This window comes from Hyperolius riggenbachi, chromosome 4 (genome assembly GCF_040937935.1).
Source record: "Hyperolius riggenbachi isolate aHypRig1 chromosome 4, aHypRig1.pri, whole genome shotgun sequence".
NCBI classification, from domain to species: domain Eukaryota; kingdom Metazoa; phylum Chordata; class Amphibia; order Anura; family Hyperoliidae; genus Hyperolius; species Hyperolius riggenbachi.
Genome location: NC_090649.1, coordinates 95,229,301 through 95,248,317, shown reverse-complemented (window position 1 = coordinate 95,248,317; position 19,017 = coordinate 95,229,301). Strand labels below are relative to the sequence as shown.

Here is a 19,017-nt window from a genome sequence, read left to right as displayed (position 1 = left end):
GTCGGATCTGCGGGCGATCTATTGGTGTGGGTGGGTGATCAGATTGCCCGCAAGGGGCAGGTTAGGGGCTGATTGATGGGTGGCAGTGACAGGGGGTGACAGGGGGTGATTGATGGGTGATAGGTGATTGGCAGGTGATTGACAGGTGATCAGTGGGTTATTACAGGGAAGGACAGATGTAATTAATGCACTGGCGAATTGATAAGGGGGGGGGGGGGTCTGAGGGCAATCTGAGCGTGTGGGCGGGTGATTGGGTGCCCGCAAGGGGCAGATTAGGGTCTGATCTGATAGGTAACAGTGACAGGTGGTGATAGGGGGTGATTGATGGGTGATTGATGGGTAATTAGTGGGTGTTTAGAGAAGATAACAGATGTAAACGATACATTTGGGAGGTAATCTGACGGCGGGTTTGCGGGCGATCTAATGGTGTGGGTGGGTGATCAGATTGCCCGCAAGGGGCAGGTTAGGGGCTGATTGATGGGTGGCAGTGACAGGGGGTGACAGGGGGTGATTTATGGGTGATAGGTGATTGGCAGGTGATTGACAGGTGATCAGTGGGTTATTACAGGGAAGGACAGATGTAATTAATGCACTGGCGAATTGATAAGGGGGGGGGGGTCTGAGGGCAATCTGAGCGTGTGGGCGGGTGATTGGGTGCCCGCAAGGGGCAGATTAGGGTCTGATTTGATAGGTAACAGTGACAGGTGGTGATAGGGGGTGATTGATGGGTGATTGATGGGTAATTAGTGGGTGTTTAGAGAAGATAACAGATGTAAACGATACATTTGGGAGGTAATCTGACGGCGGGTTTGCGGGCGATCTAATGGTGTGGGTGGGTGATCAGATTGCCCGCAAGGGGCAGGTTAGGGGCTGATTGATGGGTGGCAGTGACAGGGGGTGATTGATGGGTGATAGGTGATTGGCAGGTGATTGACAGGTGATCAGTGGGTTATTACAGGGAAGAACAGATGTAATTAATGCACTGGTGAATTGATAAGGGGGGGTCAGAGGGCAATCTGAGCATGTGGGCGGGTGATTGGGTGCCCGCAAGGGGCAGATTAGGGTCTGATCTGATAGGTAAAAGTGACAGGTGGTGATAGGGGGTGATTGATGGGTGATTGATGGGTAATTAGTGGGTGTTTAGAGGAGAGAATAGATGTAAACAATGGATTTGGGAGGTGATCTGATGTCGGATCTGTGGGCGATCTATTGGTGTGGGGGGGTGATCAGATTGCCCGCAAGGGGCAGGTTAGGGGCTGATTGATGGGTGGCAGTGACAGGGGGTGATTGACGGGTGATTGATGGGTGATTGACGGGTGATTGACAGGTGATTGACAGGTGATCAGGGGGATAGATGCATACAGTAAACAGGGGGGGGTGGTCTGGGGAGAATCTGAGGGGTGGGGGTGATCAGGAGGGGGCAGGGAGCAGGGGGGGGGGATAAAAAAAAATAGCGTTGACAGATAGTGACAGGGAGTGATTGATGGGTGATTAGGGGGGTGATTGGGTGCAAACAGGGGTCTGGGGGGTGGGCAGGGGGGGGGTCTGATGGGTGCTGTGGGCGATCTGGGGCAGGGGGGGGAGAAATCAGTGTGCTTGGGTGCAGACTAGGGTGGCTGCAGCCTGCCCTGGTGGTCCCTCGGACACTGGGACCACCAGGGCAGGAGGCAGCCTGTATAATACACTTTGTAAACATTACAAAGTGTATTATACACTTTGTATGCGGCGATCGCGGGGTTAACATCCCGCCGGCGCTTCCGTATAGCCGGCGGGATGTTGCGGCGAGCGAGCGGTGACAGGCGCCGGCGGAGGATCGCGTCACGGATGACGCGATCGCTCCGCCCATGCCCTTAAATGGACCGCCGCCTCTGTGGGTGAGGCCGTCCTGAAGGGCTCCACTTCCCCGCCGCCCCTGTGTAGTGGGCGGTCGGGAAGTGGTTAACTGTATCACCCTGCGGTTCAGACTGCAAGGGAAGAGGCACAGACTGATTATCTTAGAATACTGCAGCTTGTAGCAATAACCATCTGAGGTGCTGAAGTGGCAAATGTCTAGACTCCTGAAGTAGTACTTCTCTTTGAGGGCTTGTTCACATCTAGGGCGTTTGGCATTTTTTCAAGCGCAGGCGATTTTCAAAATCACCCTGAAAGCGTTTGTGCAAAGATTCCCTATGAGAGAGTTCACATCTGAGCTGTTCGTTTCCGATCCGCTCAGCAAAGCATTGCATGTACCATTTTTGAGGCAATTTTGCCTCAATGGAAGGTATAGGAAAAACGCAAAATGCTCACAAAATCGCTTTGTGCAGCGATTGCGTTTGTAAGAATAAATACATTGTATTAATTATTTTCCGGGTCAAAAAGCCCACTTCTTCACTTATGTCAGGAAGTGATAAAAAATGGAAGCGCTCTGCAAAAGCCCTTACAAAAGCGCTTTGCACAAAACTGTAGCACGCAGGGAAGCGGTGGGAGAGGGAGGGGATTGGAGGGGGGGGGGCGGAAATCGCACACAAAATTCCAAAACGCTTGCGTTTGCGATTTCATTTTTAGTTGTGAACAGAACCTTAGAAGTGATTTTTTTCCAACTCTTCAAGGAATGTCTACAGAGAGAAAAACAAGCTCTTCAGATGAGTTGCCTACACAGGTCTAGAAAAACACCTGTGCCTGGACTGCGGCTTTAAACATGCAAAAAAAAAAGCCAGAAACTGAAATGTATTATCAATGCACACGAGCAAACTAGTGTTACTGGCTGGCTTACCAGACCAGTTCATCCACCTGTGCACTCATTTGCAATCCAAACTAAGCAGCACAGTGTACACAGAATTGGTTGAGAGGAAGTTTAAATTTATTTCTGCATTATTTCTAGCTCTGTAACACAATCCCCTCCCCTCCCCCCCCCCCCCCCCCCCCCATCATTTACCATACATTAATATTATTATTTAGTATTTATATAGCGCTGACATATTCTGCAGTACTGTACAGAGTACATATTATCTTGCCACTGAACTGTCCCTCGGAGGGTCTCACAATCTAGTCCCTACCGTAGCCATATGTCTATGTACAGTACGTATCGTGTAGTGCCTAGGTTCTCAACGTGTGGTACGCGTACCCCAGGGGGTACTTCTGATGGTTCCAGGGGGTACTCAGGCTTGATATACTTAATCAAGAACAACAAATTCAGAGTTTTAGAAAATGATAAATCTTAAATAACACCAAGTTAGTATTTTAGCTAAATTAAAAGCAACAGTAAATGCTTGGAAATTGTTTAGAACCAATTATCATGTACTACGATTAAATATATATTTGTCAGGGGTAATTGTGATAGTGTTTACTATGATAGGGGGTACTTGGTGAGTACAAGATTTTAAAAGGGGTACATGCCAATAAAATGTTGAGAAACACTTGTTTAGTGTATCTGTCGTAGTCTAGGACCAATTTAGGGGAAGCCAATTACCTTATATGTATGTTTTTGGTAGGTGGGAGGAAACCAGAGTGCCTGCAGGAAACCCACACAGACACGGGGAGAACATAGAAACTCTATGGAGGTGGTGCCCAAGCTGGGATTTGAACCAGCGCTGCAAGGCGAGAGTGCTAACCACTACGTCACCGCGCTGCCCTATTAATAGATTTACACTGAGTTTAGGTTTAGGGGATCCAGCTGCACCATCGCACTTGGTGAATAAAGTTGATTCGGATTCAGATATGTAGATGGTCGGTCATACAAAGCAGAGCTCATCCAGAACCATGAGTTGGCAGGATGGAAACCCAGCTCATGGGAACCAATATTGCTCTGTCCAGACACAGGAAATGGGCAAATACAGGTCATACAGAAATAAGGCCCACATTACCAGGCAGTTTTTCAATTCATTCTATGAAAAAACTCTTCTAGAGATTCAAACACATAATTTATGACAGGCTGTTACACCTTCTGTACAACTCTGTTTTTTCAAGCAGGTACCTACTGTAGAGTCCTACTTTAACAATACCAAAAACAGAAAGTTCCTCTGTTTCACTAGTACAACATCACATAATGGAAGCACAGCATCAATATAAAAGAGGCTTACCATCTCTGACTTCAAACGCCAAACTTGTTATTTTCTGTGTAATAATCATCATTGGCCTGTATGTAAAGGGGGAAAAAAAACACAACAGATTAGCCGGATCGCTAGGCAACAAACTACATTCTATTCATCACAATGATGTATGGTACCTGTCGCTTACAAGGACAACTAGTTCAGCTCAAGCACTTTGATAAAAGCTATGAAAAATGATCTTAACCTTCTAGGTACATTTTATTTAAAGGATAGGAAACTTTTTGCATAAATGAAGTCCATACATACTTTCTGTAAGGTCTCCACAACATGATCGCTGCCTTTGTTTCCCACCACCAGGCTCAGTTTCCCGGCAACCAGTCCCAGACTAGGCCGCAACCACAAGTAGTCGGTGACTACCGTAACCGGATATTCACCTGCAGCGCATACGTAGTTCGATCTATAACGTCATATGCACTGCTGATAGTGCTGTGCAGGGCCAGATTTACAATAAAGGCACTGTAGATACATGCCTACAGACACCAGATGATGGAACGCCGGTCCACTCCTCTCCCCAAGTGCCTCCCTCCCTCCCTCATCCATCTGCAAAGCCCCGAGTGGAGTGTAAATGAGAGGTTACTCACCCTACTCTCGGCATTCCACTGACCAGGTCTCCCTTCGGTCGGGAGCACCTCTAGCCATCTAATACTTGAAGGAACCTCTAGCTACTCAATACTGAGGATAGCTCTGGCTACCTAATACTAAGGGGCACCTGTTGCTACGTATGACAAGCAAGGGAAGTAAGGGAGAAGTGACAGCTGGGCCAGCACACACACTTATGGTGCGGTTCGGTGGAGGTTTGTAGGTTCATAAAGGGTGAAGTCTAGGGTGTCAGGACATCTGTGCCTATAGCCGCCAGTGATGTAAATACGGGCCTGGTGCTGTGAACATGCACAGCAAAATCACAAAGGCGCTGGGAGCGCAGCGTCATAGAGCGAATAGCGCATGTGCGACAGATCAAAGGTTGATGATTGTAAAAGCCGACAATCCGAACAACAATAGTCAGTATTCCAATTGACTGACAATTTCCTCACATACTGCGTGGTTTTCTTAACAATTTGATTGTAAAAAATCTCATTGAATGATCATATCCGAGGAAAATATTGCACCGCTAACAGGCATCTTAACAATTCCTGCTGTAAGTTATCTGACACTGGAGTATCTTTGACTGACTGAACTTTACCTGCATGTGTGCTGAAACTGCCTCAGCTCCATAACATAACACTAATGTGATGTCATGCCCACTGGTAGATGAAGAGAAATCTCCATTCTGTCATGTGGTTGTAGTGCAGATGATTACTACATATGTATCTCCGTGTTCCTGGAAGAGGACTTCAATTCCTGCCTGCTCAGACGGAACATAAGCTTCATTCACCTCACAGCCAAGAGGCGGTGTTCTGGAACCTGCTTCCACGCACCGCTGCATGTGTAATGGGCGCTATGCATCATACTTCTAATGCTTAGGGACCTTCTCCACTGAAAACGGCAATAGCAAAAGCAAGGTTTTCAGAGTTCATTTTATACGGAACTTACCCAGAAAAATCGGCAGAATACTGTCCATAGTCAAAAATATAGACTCTTGCTATTTGGCACAACGTGAGGTATCCCAAAGCAAACACAAAGCAGTATCTGGAAAGAGAGGAAAATAAAGCTTAGAGAGATAGGCTAGCATCACTTTATCAATGGTGTTACATCACAAAAGTACAAAACATTTAGGCAGGGATCACACTTGCGCTCGTGGGAAATGGCAGCAGCTGACTGTTGACAATAAGATTTACACTTGGCAAGCGCAAACAGTAACAGCAACAGACCGGGTTTATCTTCAGCACACAAAAAAACCCGCACATTTTATCACTTGACTGAGAATGTCCCATCTTTTGTACTGGAGTGCAGTTTATTGCGATTTTGCTATCCAGAAAATTGTGTGCGAATTTCCCACGTGAGATACCTGAATAAGGCTACGTTTCCACTAGTGCAGTGCAATTCCGTTGCGGAAAACGCGTAAACGAATTTGCATGCAAATTTGTACGCGTTGGTATGCACATTTTTATTTTTGTAAGTATTCAATTTTAACCATGTCAGTGCCTGTGTGCTTTTACATTAATTTTACGCGAATGGAAAATTCACATAGCGAAAATGCATGCGATTTTCCTATTAATCACATTACATGCAAATAGCACACTTTGCTTGCAATGTGCGAATTCTGATGGCTCTGCTGTGCAGATTTTTTTGCTAGGGGAAAAAGGCCCATTGACTTGTACTGGTTATGCGAAAATGCATGCGAATTCGCGCTAGTGGAAACGGGCCCTTAGTCAAGAGACCTTTAGTAGTAAACAGGGACGAATTTGCACGCTTTACCGCCCAAGGCCACTGTCAGTAGCCGCCCCCACTTCAGTATAGGTAACAAGATGTCCCCTCCACCCCTCCAATTTAGGTATCCAAATTACCCTTCCCCCTCCTTCCAATATCAGTAGCCCGTTGACCCTTCCCTCTATTATAGACAGCCTGATGACTCCGCCCCCTTCCTCTAGTATAGGAAGCCAGATGACCCTCCCACTTTCCGTAAAGTTAGCCTGATGACCACCCCTCCCCTCCAGTATAGGTAGCCAGGTAATCCTTCCCCCCTTCCCTTGTATAGCCTGCTGCCCACTCACCCCTTGATCCTGTGGTGCCTTAGGCCATGGCCTATGGGGCCTTGGCATAAATCCGGCCCTGGTAATAAACACAATAAAATCGACTATCCCCATATCCAACAGCTGAAATGTTGCTCAGAATGAATTTGCATATGACATCATACTGTTTTCTATAGAGATTACAGCAATTTTGGGTAGAGGATCGGTGTTCTGCAATCAAGCAGAAATCTGACAGAAGAGAAACAAAAGATATTTAGTGTCTAAACTCCTCCCTCTATCTATGCTTCTATCACCACTAAATACGCTAATGGGATAAAGTTCAAGTTGCATAAATTATCAAAACCACTGCCACAGCACGGATTACTGCAATATAAAAATTAACTTTTATTGCTTATACATAAAATACCAAATCCTACAAAACCCTATATTTAAAACGCCCTCTTGAGTAAACCGGCGTGTCCGGTGAAACCGGTCGACACGGGTGTTGGTCCCGCAGTGTGTGCCTCCATTGTGCCGCTACAGTGCTAATCAGCATCACCGCTGGGAGTTGGACGCTAACTGTGACAGTAAACCTTATGCAGGTTGTCATGAGTGTGACATGGAGTACTGACTGCCACAAGGCGAGACGTCGCCAGAGTGGTGAAGCAGGGTCTCTTAAACTTCTACCGCTAATATCCAGCGAATTCAACTAGTGACTACAAATGGTGAGACCGTTCCATACTTTATTTTCCTCTGTAAAGGTGCATACACACATGCGACTATAGTCGTTTGTAACGATCGTTCTCCGATCTTTACCAACGACGATCGTTACAAAAAACAAACCACCGACTTTTAAGGCAAACTACGAACGAGCCAAACCGCTACAAAAGAAAGTTCTGTCTCGGCGGATTTTAACCAACGACGATTGTTTGCAAAAGTAGTACATCGTTGTAAACGGTCGTTCGTACTAGGCTTGACATGCGCATTTCACAATTTCTCCATGAAACTTCTCAATTTTATGCGCAAGCGCAATAGTTGCTTTATGTGATGTAACGTTCGTTCTAACGATCAGATCGTTACACACCTTTTAAAACTAACTTTACTTAGGTCATTCTTTCATCAATTAAAAGTTCGTTCGTCGTTCTCAACGAACGATCGTTGTCGCATGTGTGTACGTAGCATTACACTCATGGCCAATATCAAGCACAGCTAGCGGCTTTATATGAACTTTATATATACTGAGGCCCAATCGGACTATGCAATTGTTTATGCGCATTGCTGAAATTTACGCAATTTATTTTACCTCATGGACTATTGCGCAATTATGAATACGGATGTTTTTTTGAACACTGCAGTTAAAGATGGATACATTTTTATGGACATTGTGACAGTCATTTGAGGCTTTATTCTAAGTGCATAGGCGATTTTATCGCCCTGGGTCATATATACAGTGCGCACTGTGGGACTTTCACAGGTAGTACCCTATTAGAGGGCGTTTTAAATATAGGGTTTTGTAGGATTTGGTATTTTATGTATAAGCAATAAAAGTTAATTTTTATATTGCAGTAATCTGTGCTGTGGCAGTGATTTTGATAATTTATGCAACTTGAACTTAATCCCATTAGCGTATTTTGTGGTGATTGATTTATGGGTGTTTCAGGTTTAGATCAATAGGCTGTATATTATTATCTATGCTTTCTGCATAGATCTCTGGGTCATGTGACCAACGTTTCAAAAAAGGAATTTCTGTGGAACAGCTTCATCAAATATTAAAATTGTAATGTCATAGGCCTCAATTCACTAACCTTAACTCCTGTCTTTAATAACTCTTCTGAGCGGTTTTACAGTTATCACAATTATATCACCATGGTGATAACTGTAAAACAGCTCAGAAGAGTTATTAAAGACAGGAGTTAAGGTTAGTGAATTGAGGCCAAAGTCTCCTATTTAAAGAGAACCCAAGCAGTGTAAAAACAATTTATTTATTTTTTTACAAGAGAATACTACCTGATCCGGTGACTAGCAGGTAGTGTCAATACCACCGCTCCTATCGCAAGTTTTCCTCATTTTTTGTCTTGTACAGAAAAAAATGGCCACAACCCCAGAATCACGAAGCTGCAGCTTGCCTCTCTGGCTCTCATCACAGAGCAGAGAGGTAAGGGAGAGGCACAGATGGGGCAGGATAGAGGTGCAGAGGGGTAAAGAAGAGAGGCAGGGAAAGGGGCATTTTGCAGGAGTGCCTCTCCTGCAAGAGACACCCCTTCCCCTAATGGTCGGCAATTTCATGGAGGGGGGGGGAGGAGTTGAGTGAAGGAGGGACAGAGAGCAGCACCAGGAGGACATAGAGGCATGTCACTAAGCAAAGGCCATGCCTCTGTGTCCCATTTGTATAAAAAAAAAAAAAAAAAGGGTTAGGGATAGGTAGAGGGAGGGTTCTGTGTGAGAATAGGGTTAGGTTTAGTTGTATTAAAATGTTATAATATGTTTGTAATAACTGTAGTAAAACATTAGTAAATATTACTATTATGATTTGATTTTTTGAAATATGTGAATTAAGTTTTAATTTGTACTAAATGACTTTTTAAAGGTTTATCAATTTTATAATAAAAATTGTTACAAAATATCGTTTAGAAACTTTATAGTAGTATAAAATGTAAAGATAGGTTTTTGGATCCTGATCTGGTTAAATCATAATAAAAAAAACCCCAAAAAACAAAAACAAACAAACAGTACTTAAACACCGTTTACGTTTAAATCCGTTTTAAATCACAATAATTATAATCATTGTGAATATACAAACGTTATTGTAATTTTCCATCTATAATTACAGAGAATAGGGTTTTACCAATACAACATTTCATAGACATTATTTAATGATTTGAATTTGTAAAACATTATACTAAACAAAATATTTAAAATAGGTTTTATAAACTATATTTCAGATTAACGTTTACACCAGGCGCCCTTCCCCTCCCATCCCATTCCCTCCCCCCCTCCCCCCACCCCACCCCCCCGACGCCCTTTTTTGCATGTACACCTTGAAACTATCTTCAATAATCTATTTGGAGCGTTTAAATGCATTAAGCTGCTGCAAATAAAGGGTGCATTAGCATGATAAAGCAGTGACTTGGCCTTAATAATGTCTTCTATGCATCTTGCATGAAGTTCAGCTCTGTATTTGTGGGAAAGAGCTATATCCCTCTCTCCATAAGCCGGCTCTAATGTGCTGAATCATAATCAAACTTCCAACAAAAATGTCAATATGTTGCGTAGGCAGCATTTAACCTTGAATGGGATTATACATGTTGATTAAGCTGTCCTTCCCATGAAACACATCCGCAGTCTGGTAAATGGAGGAGGAATCAGTAAATAGCAGGACTTAGCATTTCACAGCCAGGCTCCCCCTGTACACGGGAGGATTTTCACAAGGCTTATAGAAATCTGCCAAGTCCAGTAACCAATAGCAACCAATAATCACGCCTATATAATACATCTGTGGGCTTTAAAATGACAATTGCTCTGATGATGGTCTCACGCTGGTTGGTTAACCTGGCACATGTTCAGCAGATCAACAGAACACGCCCACATTGCAGGAGGTTTACTGAAACAAGCGTGGGATGAAGTGTCAAAGTGTGTTAATTTTTATTGTCCAATCAGGTGTTGACAAAAACACAACTTGTTTGATGAACATGACAGTTTCCACTGTGAAGTTTCACGGATCTTCACAGTACATTTATGAACATGGCCAGTGTGTGGCTATAATAAGAGTCTCCTGCCTCCTCCTTCCCATTGCTGATGCTTATATAAAACAAAAGGTCCAACTACTCTTGAATATCTTTTACGTCAAAAGGTATTGGTGTTATGTGACCACTGACCACTTCTGTGACTGAATGTCAGATGCAGCCTGGACAGACAGCAGTCCAAACTCCTCCCCTACCTGAGATAGTCAGGGAGGAAGTGGGAGGGGAGAACAGAGCCGACCCTGAACACTTCCTCTACGCTGCTGTTGAAAAAAAAATAACTGGATAGAGTGAAAGTTCTGTATGGTCTCATTTATTCCTGTATAGCTCTTCCCTGCTAAGTGTCTTATAAAGCATTTACTCCTCCCAAACCGTATCTTTAAAAAAAAAAATTAACAGTGAAAAATGGTTTCTTAATGCTAGCAGGGCGGTATGATGAAAGGTACACATGGCTTTTAAAAAAAAAGAAAACTGAGCAGCAAGAAGCTGTAGTGCTGCAGCTGGAGGAGGTGGGCTGGGTTAGCTGATCTGCTGTGTGCCAAGGAGGTCACTCACACCCTGCTGGCATGATTAAGAAAATGACAACTTGTATGTAGCTTGGAAACAAGCAGTTGCTGCTGATTAACTGGCCCAAACATATGCTAATACAAATTGTAAAACATAAGCAACTTACTGATCCTCTCTAGCAACAAAAGGAGCAACTAAATGCTGCCTGATAGGAATTCATCATTTATTTATTGCAAATACAGTGATCTGTGGTTTGTGTATACGGTGGTCTCAGTCTCAGACCTGCCAGTCTAACAGATATCCCATTATTTTTTTTATTATTTTTTTTTAAAGGAAACTTTGGATAATGCTCAAATTAGGCACTATGGCACATGATGGTGATGTAGCTTTATATGAAGCTGTACAGAGAGATACCTCACCGGATGGATGCTGCTTGCATTGCAGAGGACAGTCAGCAAATGGTCATTTTACACCATTTTTGTAAATTCCCTTAATTTTAATTTACGCATTTATTTTGCCTTATTTTGTTTTAAACAGTAGTTCAGAAAAGGCAACAAAGGTCCAATCAAAACTATGTCTGCTTGAAGTTCCACTTGTGGAAAAAAAAAATGCCTACTCCCTTTCCTGACAACACCAATTCTGCACATCAGGATGTACCGGTATATGGAGAGAAATCACCACAACTACTAATAATACTAATGAGTTTTTTAACAGCAGCTCACATGCCCTTCAGCAATGTCTTCAGAAAGTGAACAGCAAAGGGATCTCCCTCTGAACACACAGTCTTCTGCTGGCAGGCACTTAGGTTTCCCACCCCGCTTGTATCCCAAGCATGCCAGGCAGCAATCAGTGTTATTGGTGGAAGAGGGTGCCATTACGCCATGCTGAGCTGGAGATTCCCAGCCTTTAAGAAGCCCTTGTGTAGCCGTGAGGAAACAGATCATGTAACAGGGAATCACACCCTTAGTAACATCAGCTCTTTCTATATAAAGCTGTAGACAAGACACAGAACATTTATATTGTGTTTCAAAGTACCAGAGCTGCAGCCACTAGGGCACACTATAGGCAGTAGTAGTGTTGGGGAGTCTTGCCTAAGGTCTCCTTACTGAATAGGTGCTGGCTTACTGAATAGATGCCAGAGCTGCAGCCACTAGGGCGCACTCAGTAGGCAGTAGCAGTGTTAGGGAGTCCTACGCCGATGATTTGGGCACCACCATAGACCGTAGTGTGCATTACGGCTATAGAAGTGCTTAGTGACTAATCTGGGTGCCGGCGATTGCCAGATTAGAAAAAAAACAACAAGCTTTTGCCAACCGTAGTCAATAGCCGGTGCCTGAATGATGTGTCCCCCCGACAACTCGGAGGGGGAATAGAATTAACGCCACCCAGACTCTGAATTACCTATTTTTTGTTTTCTTAAATTTGAGCTCAAACAATCACCGGCACCCAAATTAGTCACCGAGAGCTGCTATAGCCATAATTCACATTACAGCCTATGTCCCCGGCAGAGCTCTGCGCCCCGAAATTGTAAACTCCACCCCGGACTTTCAGCAGGCGCAGGGAGAGACCTCTTTTGGCTTCATCCTGCGCCGAAATTTGGCCGCGCCAATTTTAAGTGTCCGCTCACCATGTCCTCAATACAATAAGTAATGGACAGATAAAGTTTGCTAAAGAAAATCCCATCAGATCGTCAATTGACATTTCCTTTTCTTTTAATAGTCTCATGTCAATGTTTACATCGGGTCTAACCTCTAATCTGTAAATAGAAACTATGTAGTGTATGTGCCTACCACTAATGTACACAGTATGAATAAAATAATACAAAACATAACAATAGATGATCACAATGGTGTCAGATAAATAAAGACATGGAAACAATAAAGACATGGAAATAATAAAGACATGGAAATAATAAAGACATGGAAATAATAAAGACATGGAAATAATAAAGACATGGAAATAATAAAGACATGGAGCTGAACTGAAACGGACCAGATTGTTAGAGATGTCAATGAACAAAGATTTGCTGGGCAAGCATACAACTCATTCTCAAAGCACTCCTTGACCTTTATCCTATTCATTTAAACAGTTATAAAGCTTTGTTACCTTACCTACTAGTCTGCATGCAACTGATCACAGAGAGCTTTACTAAAGAAAAATAGTTTAACTTTTTATGTAAAACAAACCTGGCAGGGGCGTAACTAGAAATCCCTGGGCACCCCCCCCCCCCCCTGCAAAACTTTGGAAGGGACCCCCTCCTGCGCACTGCACCTGCGCAGTCGCACAGACCCATTCAGACTTTGTAGGAAAAAGCCGAGCCTCACTGGGTCCATGCTACTTTGTAGGCTCCGATGGCTCACGCATGCGCAGTAGCATTGGCTTGCTCAGGGCTAGAGTTGGGCCGAACCTCCGATTTTAGGTTCGCGAACTTCCGCGGAAGGTTCGGTTCGCGTTAAAGTTCGCGAACCACAATAGACTTCAATGGGGATGCGAAGTTTGAAAAAAAAAAAAATTTATGCTGGCCACAAAAGTGATGGAAAAGATGTTTCAAGGGGTCTAACACCTGGAGGGGGGCATGGCGGAGTGGGATACACGCCAAAAGTCCCGGGGAAAAATCTGGATTTGACGCAAAGCAGCGTTTTAAGGACAGAAATCATATTGAATGCTAAATGACAAGCCTAAAGTGATTTCAAACATCTTGCATGTGTATACATCAATCAGGTAGTGTAATTAAGGTACTGCTTCACACTGACACACCAAACTGTTCACTGAACAGAACAGGTATACAGTGCCGGGTTCACTGAACAGAACAGGTATGCAGTGGTGGGTTCACTGAACAGTACAGGTATGCAGTGGCGGGTTCACTGAACAGAACAGGTATGCAGTGGCGGGTTCACTGAACAGAACAAGTATGCAGTGGCGGGTTCACTGAACAGAACAGGTATGCAGTGGCGGGTTCACTGAACAGAACAGGTATGCAGTGGCGGGTTCACTGAACAGAACAGGTATGCAGTGGCGGGTTCACTGAACAGAACAGGTATGCAGTGGCGGGTTCACTGAACAGAACAGGTATGCAGTGGCGGGTTCACTGAACAGAACAGGTATGCAGTGGCAGGTTCACTGAACAGAACAGGTATGCAGTGGCGGGTTCACTGAACAGAACAGGTATGCAGTGGCGGGTTCACTGAACAGAACAGGTATGCAGTGGCGGGTTCACTGAACAGAACAGGTATGCAGTGGCGGGTTCACTGAACAGAACAGGTATACAGTGGCGGGTTCACTGAACAGAACAGGTATGCAGTGGCGGGTTCACTGAACAGAACAGGTATGCAGTGGCGGGTTCACTGAACAGAACAGGTATGCAGTGGCGGGTTCACTGAACAGTACAGGTATACAGAGGCGGGTTCACTGAACAGGTATGCAGTGGTGGGTTCACAGTACAGGTATGCAGTGGTGGGTTCACAGAACAGGTATGCAGTGGTGGGTTCACAGTACAGGTATGCAGTGGTGGGTTCACAGTACAGGTATGCAGTGGTGGGTTCACAGTACAGGTATGCAGTGGTGGGTTCACTGAACAGGTATGCCCGAGTTGGGTGAAACTAAAAAAACAAAAAAAAAGCAAAAACAAGAACTAGGCTACCTGATCCGAAGGGCTGAGCGAATCAGGTAGCCTCCAAAACCACCACTCCCCGATGCTCCTGAGGGCCGCAATGGCCCACTTTCACCTTCTTGACCTTTGGGTCACGATGCTGGAATGAGAGATTCATTCGCTCAGTCACAGTGTGCAGGGAGGCGGGGGAGCAGCAGGGGGCGTGGCCAGGAGAAAGCTGCCCGATGGCAGCTCTGGAGACCCTGCAGGAACGCCCCTAGCAGGTGTTTTTAACAGGGATTCCCTCTCCCACATGTTTACCTCCAAGATAGCCACAGATATTGTCACTAATCTCGGGGGGGGGGGGGGGGGTTTAGTACAGTGGTGGTGGTGGTGGGGCAGCAGAGAGCACCAGTGTGGGGACACAGAGGCAGGTCATGAGCCAGAGAACATGCCTCTGTGTCCTTTCTGCCCCCCAAAACCACCTTGGCTTCTCTTTAATGGGACCTTGAAGTGAGGGTGATATGAATGCTGCCATATTTATTTCCTTTTAAACTGGAAAATGGTCTGTCCTGTTGATTCTTTGCCTCTAAAATACTTTTATGCATAGACACTGAACAAGCATGCAGATCGGATGCTCTGACTGAAGTCTGACTGCATTAACTGCATGCTTGTTTCAGGAGTGTGATTCAGACGACATTGATGCCAGAATGATCAGCAGTCAACTGCTATTTTTTAAAAGGATATAAATCTAGCGGCCTCCATATCCCTCCCCCTTGAGGTGTCTTAAGACCTCCTTCCCCTTTCTCTACACTACCACCAATAGTGAAACTTTGTAAAATTCCTGCTGACAGCCAATGAGCTCTGGAGACTGCAGGTTTACTTATTGCTCATGCTGGAGGAGTGGGAAAAGACCAATACAGTCAGTTTTTTTTAATAAGAGATGGATTAACCTACTGTATTTTCCAGCGTAAAAAAGGACCCCCCAACTTTTCCAGTGAAAATACAGTTTGGGATATACTTGCTACTATACTACTACTATAAGACTACCCCTCTTCCCATGCACACCAAATAAAATAAAAAAAATCCGGCGCTTCCGGGTCTCGTCGCTTGTTCCCCACTGATGACGTCACTGCTGAGACATAAACCGCACATGCGGATAGGCGGAGGACGCGTTCACAATACGCACTCCGCAAATGTAAGCAATAGTCAGCTGACTCCGGTCAGCTGACAGCGAGGTGTCAGCTGACATTACAGCTGACACCTAGGTAGGCTGAACGCTGTGTGATTGGAAGTGCGGAGGGTGGCCGGCCACCGATTGGTTGAAAGTTGTATTTAAACCTGCAGAGTGCTCCCAGTCATCGCCCGTGATAAGCATAGCTGTGGCCAGTTGCTGGGTGCACTCACTTACTGATATTACTGGATCTTGACCTTTCGCTTGTATTGACGATTTCTGTCTGCTGTGATTAAACCTTGCCTTGTTTCCTGGATACCCTTGCCTGCTGCCTGGATTGACCTCTGCCTTGTTTCTTGGATAACCCTTGCCTGATGCCTGGACCGACCTTTGCTACGTTACTGGACGCTGTAAGTAAGCCTGAACTACCATATTTTTCGGACCATAAGGCGCACTTTTTCTTTCCCAAACATGGGGGGGAAAAGTGCCTGCGTCTTATGGTCCGAATGTTGCAAATTCTGCCCAGCCGCAAATTGTCCCCAGCCTTAAAATCTTAAGTCCCCGCGGCTGTCCTATCCTCCCATCTATGGCACCTGTGGGGGGTTTGCAGTCTGTGGAGGGGCTTGCAGGATCCTAATCTGTTTGTTATAACGCGGCTGTCCCGGCCCTCTGTATAGGAGTGTTCCCACCCCCAAACTCCGCCCCCCGCCCAGGTCCTCCTCTGCCCGGTCCCCTCTGACACCTTTCCCCGACTCTCTAAATGTTATGTGGGGAGTGGGAAGGCTGTCGCTTACCGCCGGATGATAGCGATGTCTTCAGTGAACAGCGGTATCCTCGCTGTTAACAGCTGCTGGGTGGTCCAGGCACAATGCGGAAGCCTCTTTGCCTTCACTTCCGCTTTGGTGATGTAAGCATTGTGCCCGGACCACTCAGCGGCTGTTAACAGCGAGCATACCGCTGTTTACCGAGGACATCGCTATCATCCGGCGGTAAGCGGCAGCCTTCCCACTCCCCACATAACATTTAGAGAGCCAGGGGAAAGGCGTCAGAGGAGACCGGGCAGAGGAGGACCCGGGCGGGGGGCAGTGTTTTGGGGCAGGAACACGCCTATACAGAGGGCCGGGACAGCCGCGGGATAAACAGATTAGGATCCTGCAAGCCCCTCCACAGACTGCAAACCCCCCACGGGTGCCTGAGAATGAAGGGGTAAGAAGAGGTATCACAGGGGGCCACTAAGAGCACACAGGGGGCAACTAAGAGCACACAGGGGGCAACTAAGAGCACACAGGGGGCAACTAAGAGCACACAGGGGGCAACTAAGCACACAGGGGGCAACTAAGCACACAGGGGGCAACTAAGCACACAGGGGGCAACTAAGCACACAGGGGGGCACTTTAGTGGACATGGTGGGTACTTAAGAGGCCACAGAGAGCACTTTAGATAACACAGGGGCACATAAAGAGTACACGGGGGCATTTAAGTGGACATAAGGAGCACATATGAAGACACAGGGACAGAGGAGGACACAAGGGAGACACTAATGGTACACTTAGGGGACACAGGAGGTACAAGGGGGGGGCATAATAATTGGGGAGGGGAGAAGATCCATAAGATGCCCCTGCACCATGGATGCACCAGGTTTACTATTTTTTTTTCCCTGGTTTTTATCCTCTAAACCTAGGTGCGTCTTCTGGTCCGGAGCATCTTATGGTCCAAAAAATATGGTAATCCTTGCATATTGAATAACCTTGCATGTGGACTTGCATGAACTCTCTCCTTGCCTGGAGCATTCACTGCCTGTTGAATAACATTCAATGTGGACTTGCATGAACTCTGCCTGGATCCCTCACTGCCTGATCCCTCACTGCCTGATCCTCATACATCTGTCATTACTGGCAATTGACGCGGAGGGCCTCATCCTCCTGAATTAAGGTAATTGCCCTGTGTGATACTTATGAAGTATCTGAACTGTTTTACTAGCCTTAGTGGGGTCCTAGCAGGTGGTTGTTCTCTCTACTTCAGTTTGTATGCCTTGCAAGTTGAGACCTGGGGGTAACCGAAGTCAGGAGACATATTTAGTGTCCTGTTCAAGCAGGGACTTGTCTATAGGTGAAGACGTGGGGCCGAGCTCAGAGCTGCGGCACTAGATTGGGGCATAGAGAACATAACCTATCAGGCCTTACAAGTATATAGGCGATTAACTAGTTGGCTTGATCAACTCTCACTCTCCCTAAGCGGATTGGTCAACTCTCCCTGTTTATCAGAGTGGTATGGAAGAATAGATTGCACTGCGCTCATAAAACACGCCTCTTTCACCCTTCTGGCCCACTCTTTTATACTATGTACCTCCTTCTCTGCCTCTCAGATCTCGCACATGTGCGCCTGCGCCGCTTCCCTACAGTTTTCAGCAGCGAGATCTGAGAGGCGGTAACGGGATAGGGCGTATCACCCGTCATCAATGAAACCCGGCATATAAGACGACCCCTGACGTTTCAGAGGATTTTCAAGGGTTAAAAAGTAGTCTTATACGCCAGAATATACAGTATTTGCCTTGGTTTTTTTCTTTTTTTGCCGTTGTTGGTTGGTAAATCTCACACTGAAGAGGTGCTGCTGTCACACATGCTAATCCACGCAAAGCTGCCATTTTCCTGATCAAAGTCTAAGAAGTGTCGCATGCAAATGACAACACCTTGCTATCGCCATATGTTTCAATACACAAGAAAAGATTTATCCAGTTGCCTGGATGGGGAGAGCCGACAAAGTGAAAAGAGCAAGAAAAAAAAAACTCTGCTGTGTTCCTTGCATCCAAATCCTCCCAAACTGCAAAACAGTCCGCACAGGGTGCAGGTCCTGCACAATTCCAATATAGGCTCCACCAGTACCAGTCCAGGCACAATACTAAATAAACTCATACTTGCCTGCCTCTGCTCCCTTCCTCACATTCAAAGCAGTCTTCTGCAGAAACCCAGTGTTGACAGGACTAGAATGGGTACAAGTAAAACAAACATTCCCCTTCTTTACGCTGATGTGTGCCGCTCATAAGCACCGGATGTCACAGAATTGGAAAAGGAGTTCACCGCTTCTTTCCCATCAGGGATGTAACTACAGATCATGCCCTGCCCACCGCAAAACTTTGATGGGGGCCCCCAATGTTCACACCCCCTCCCTTGCCTACCTTTGGTGATCTTGCACCCTGGGGGCTGTTCTTACAAGGGTCATAAAACAAGTGTGGTCATCAGCATCTTCACACGTATAATACCTTTAGCTACAAAAACACTTGATCTGGATGGAGTACTACGAGGGGGAAGGT

General features: G+C 45.6%; 1 protein-coding gene across 2 annotated transcripts in view; it reads right to left on the bottom strand.

The window, feature by feature from the left end:
- The window catches only part of MBOAT2 (membrane bound O-acyltransferase domain containing 2), a 271,358-nt gene that overhangs the window by 103,639 nt on the left and 148,702 nt on the right, over positions 1–19,017 (bottom strand). For both annotated transcript variants that reach the window (XM_068280328.1, XM_068280329.1), the window contains exons 4-5: positions 5,619–5,714; positions 4,059–4,114 (exon numbers count right to left, since the gene is read on the bottom strand). In XM_068280328.1, the coding sequence (XP_068136429.1) occupies positions 4,059–4,114; positions 5,619–5,714 (152 nt within the window). The remainder of the gene's footprint in view (positions 1–4,058; positions 4,115–5,618; positions 5,715–19,017) is intronic.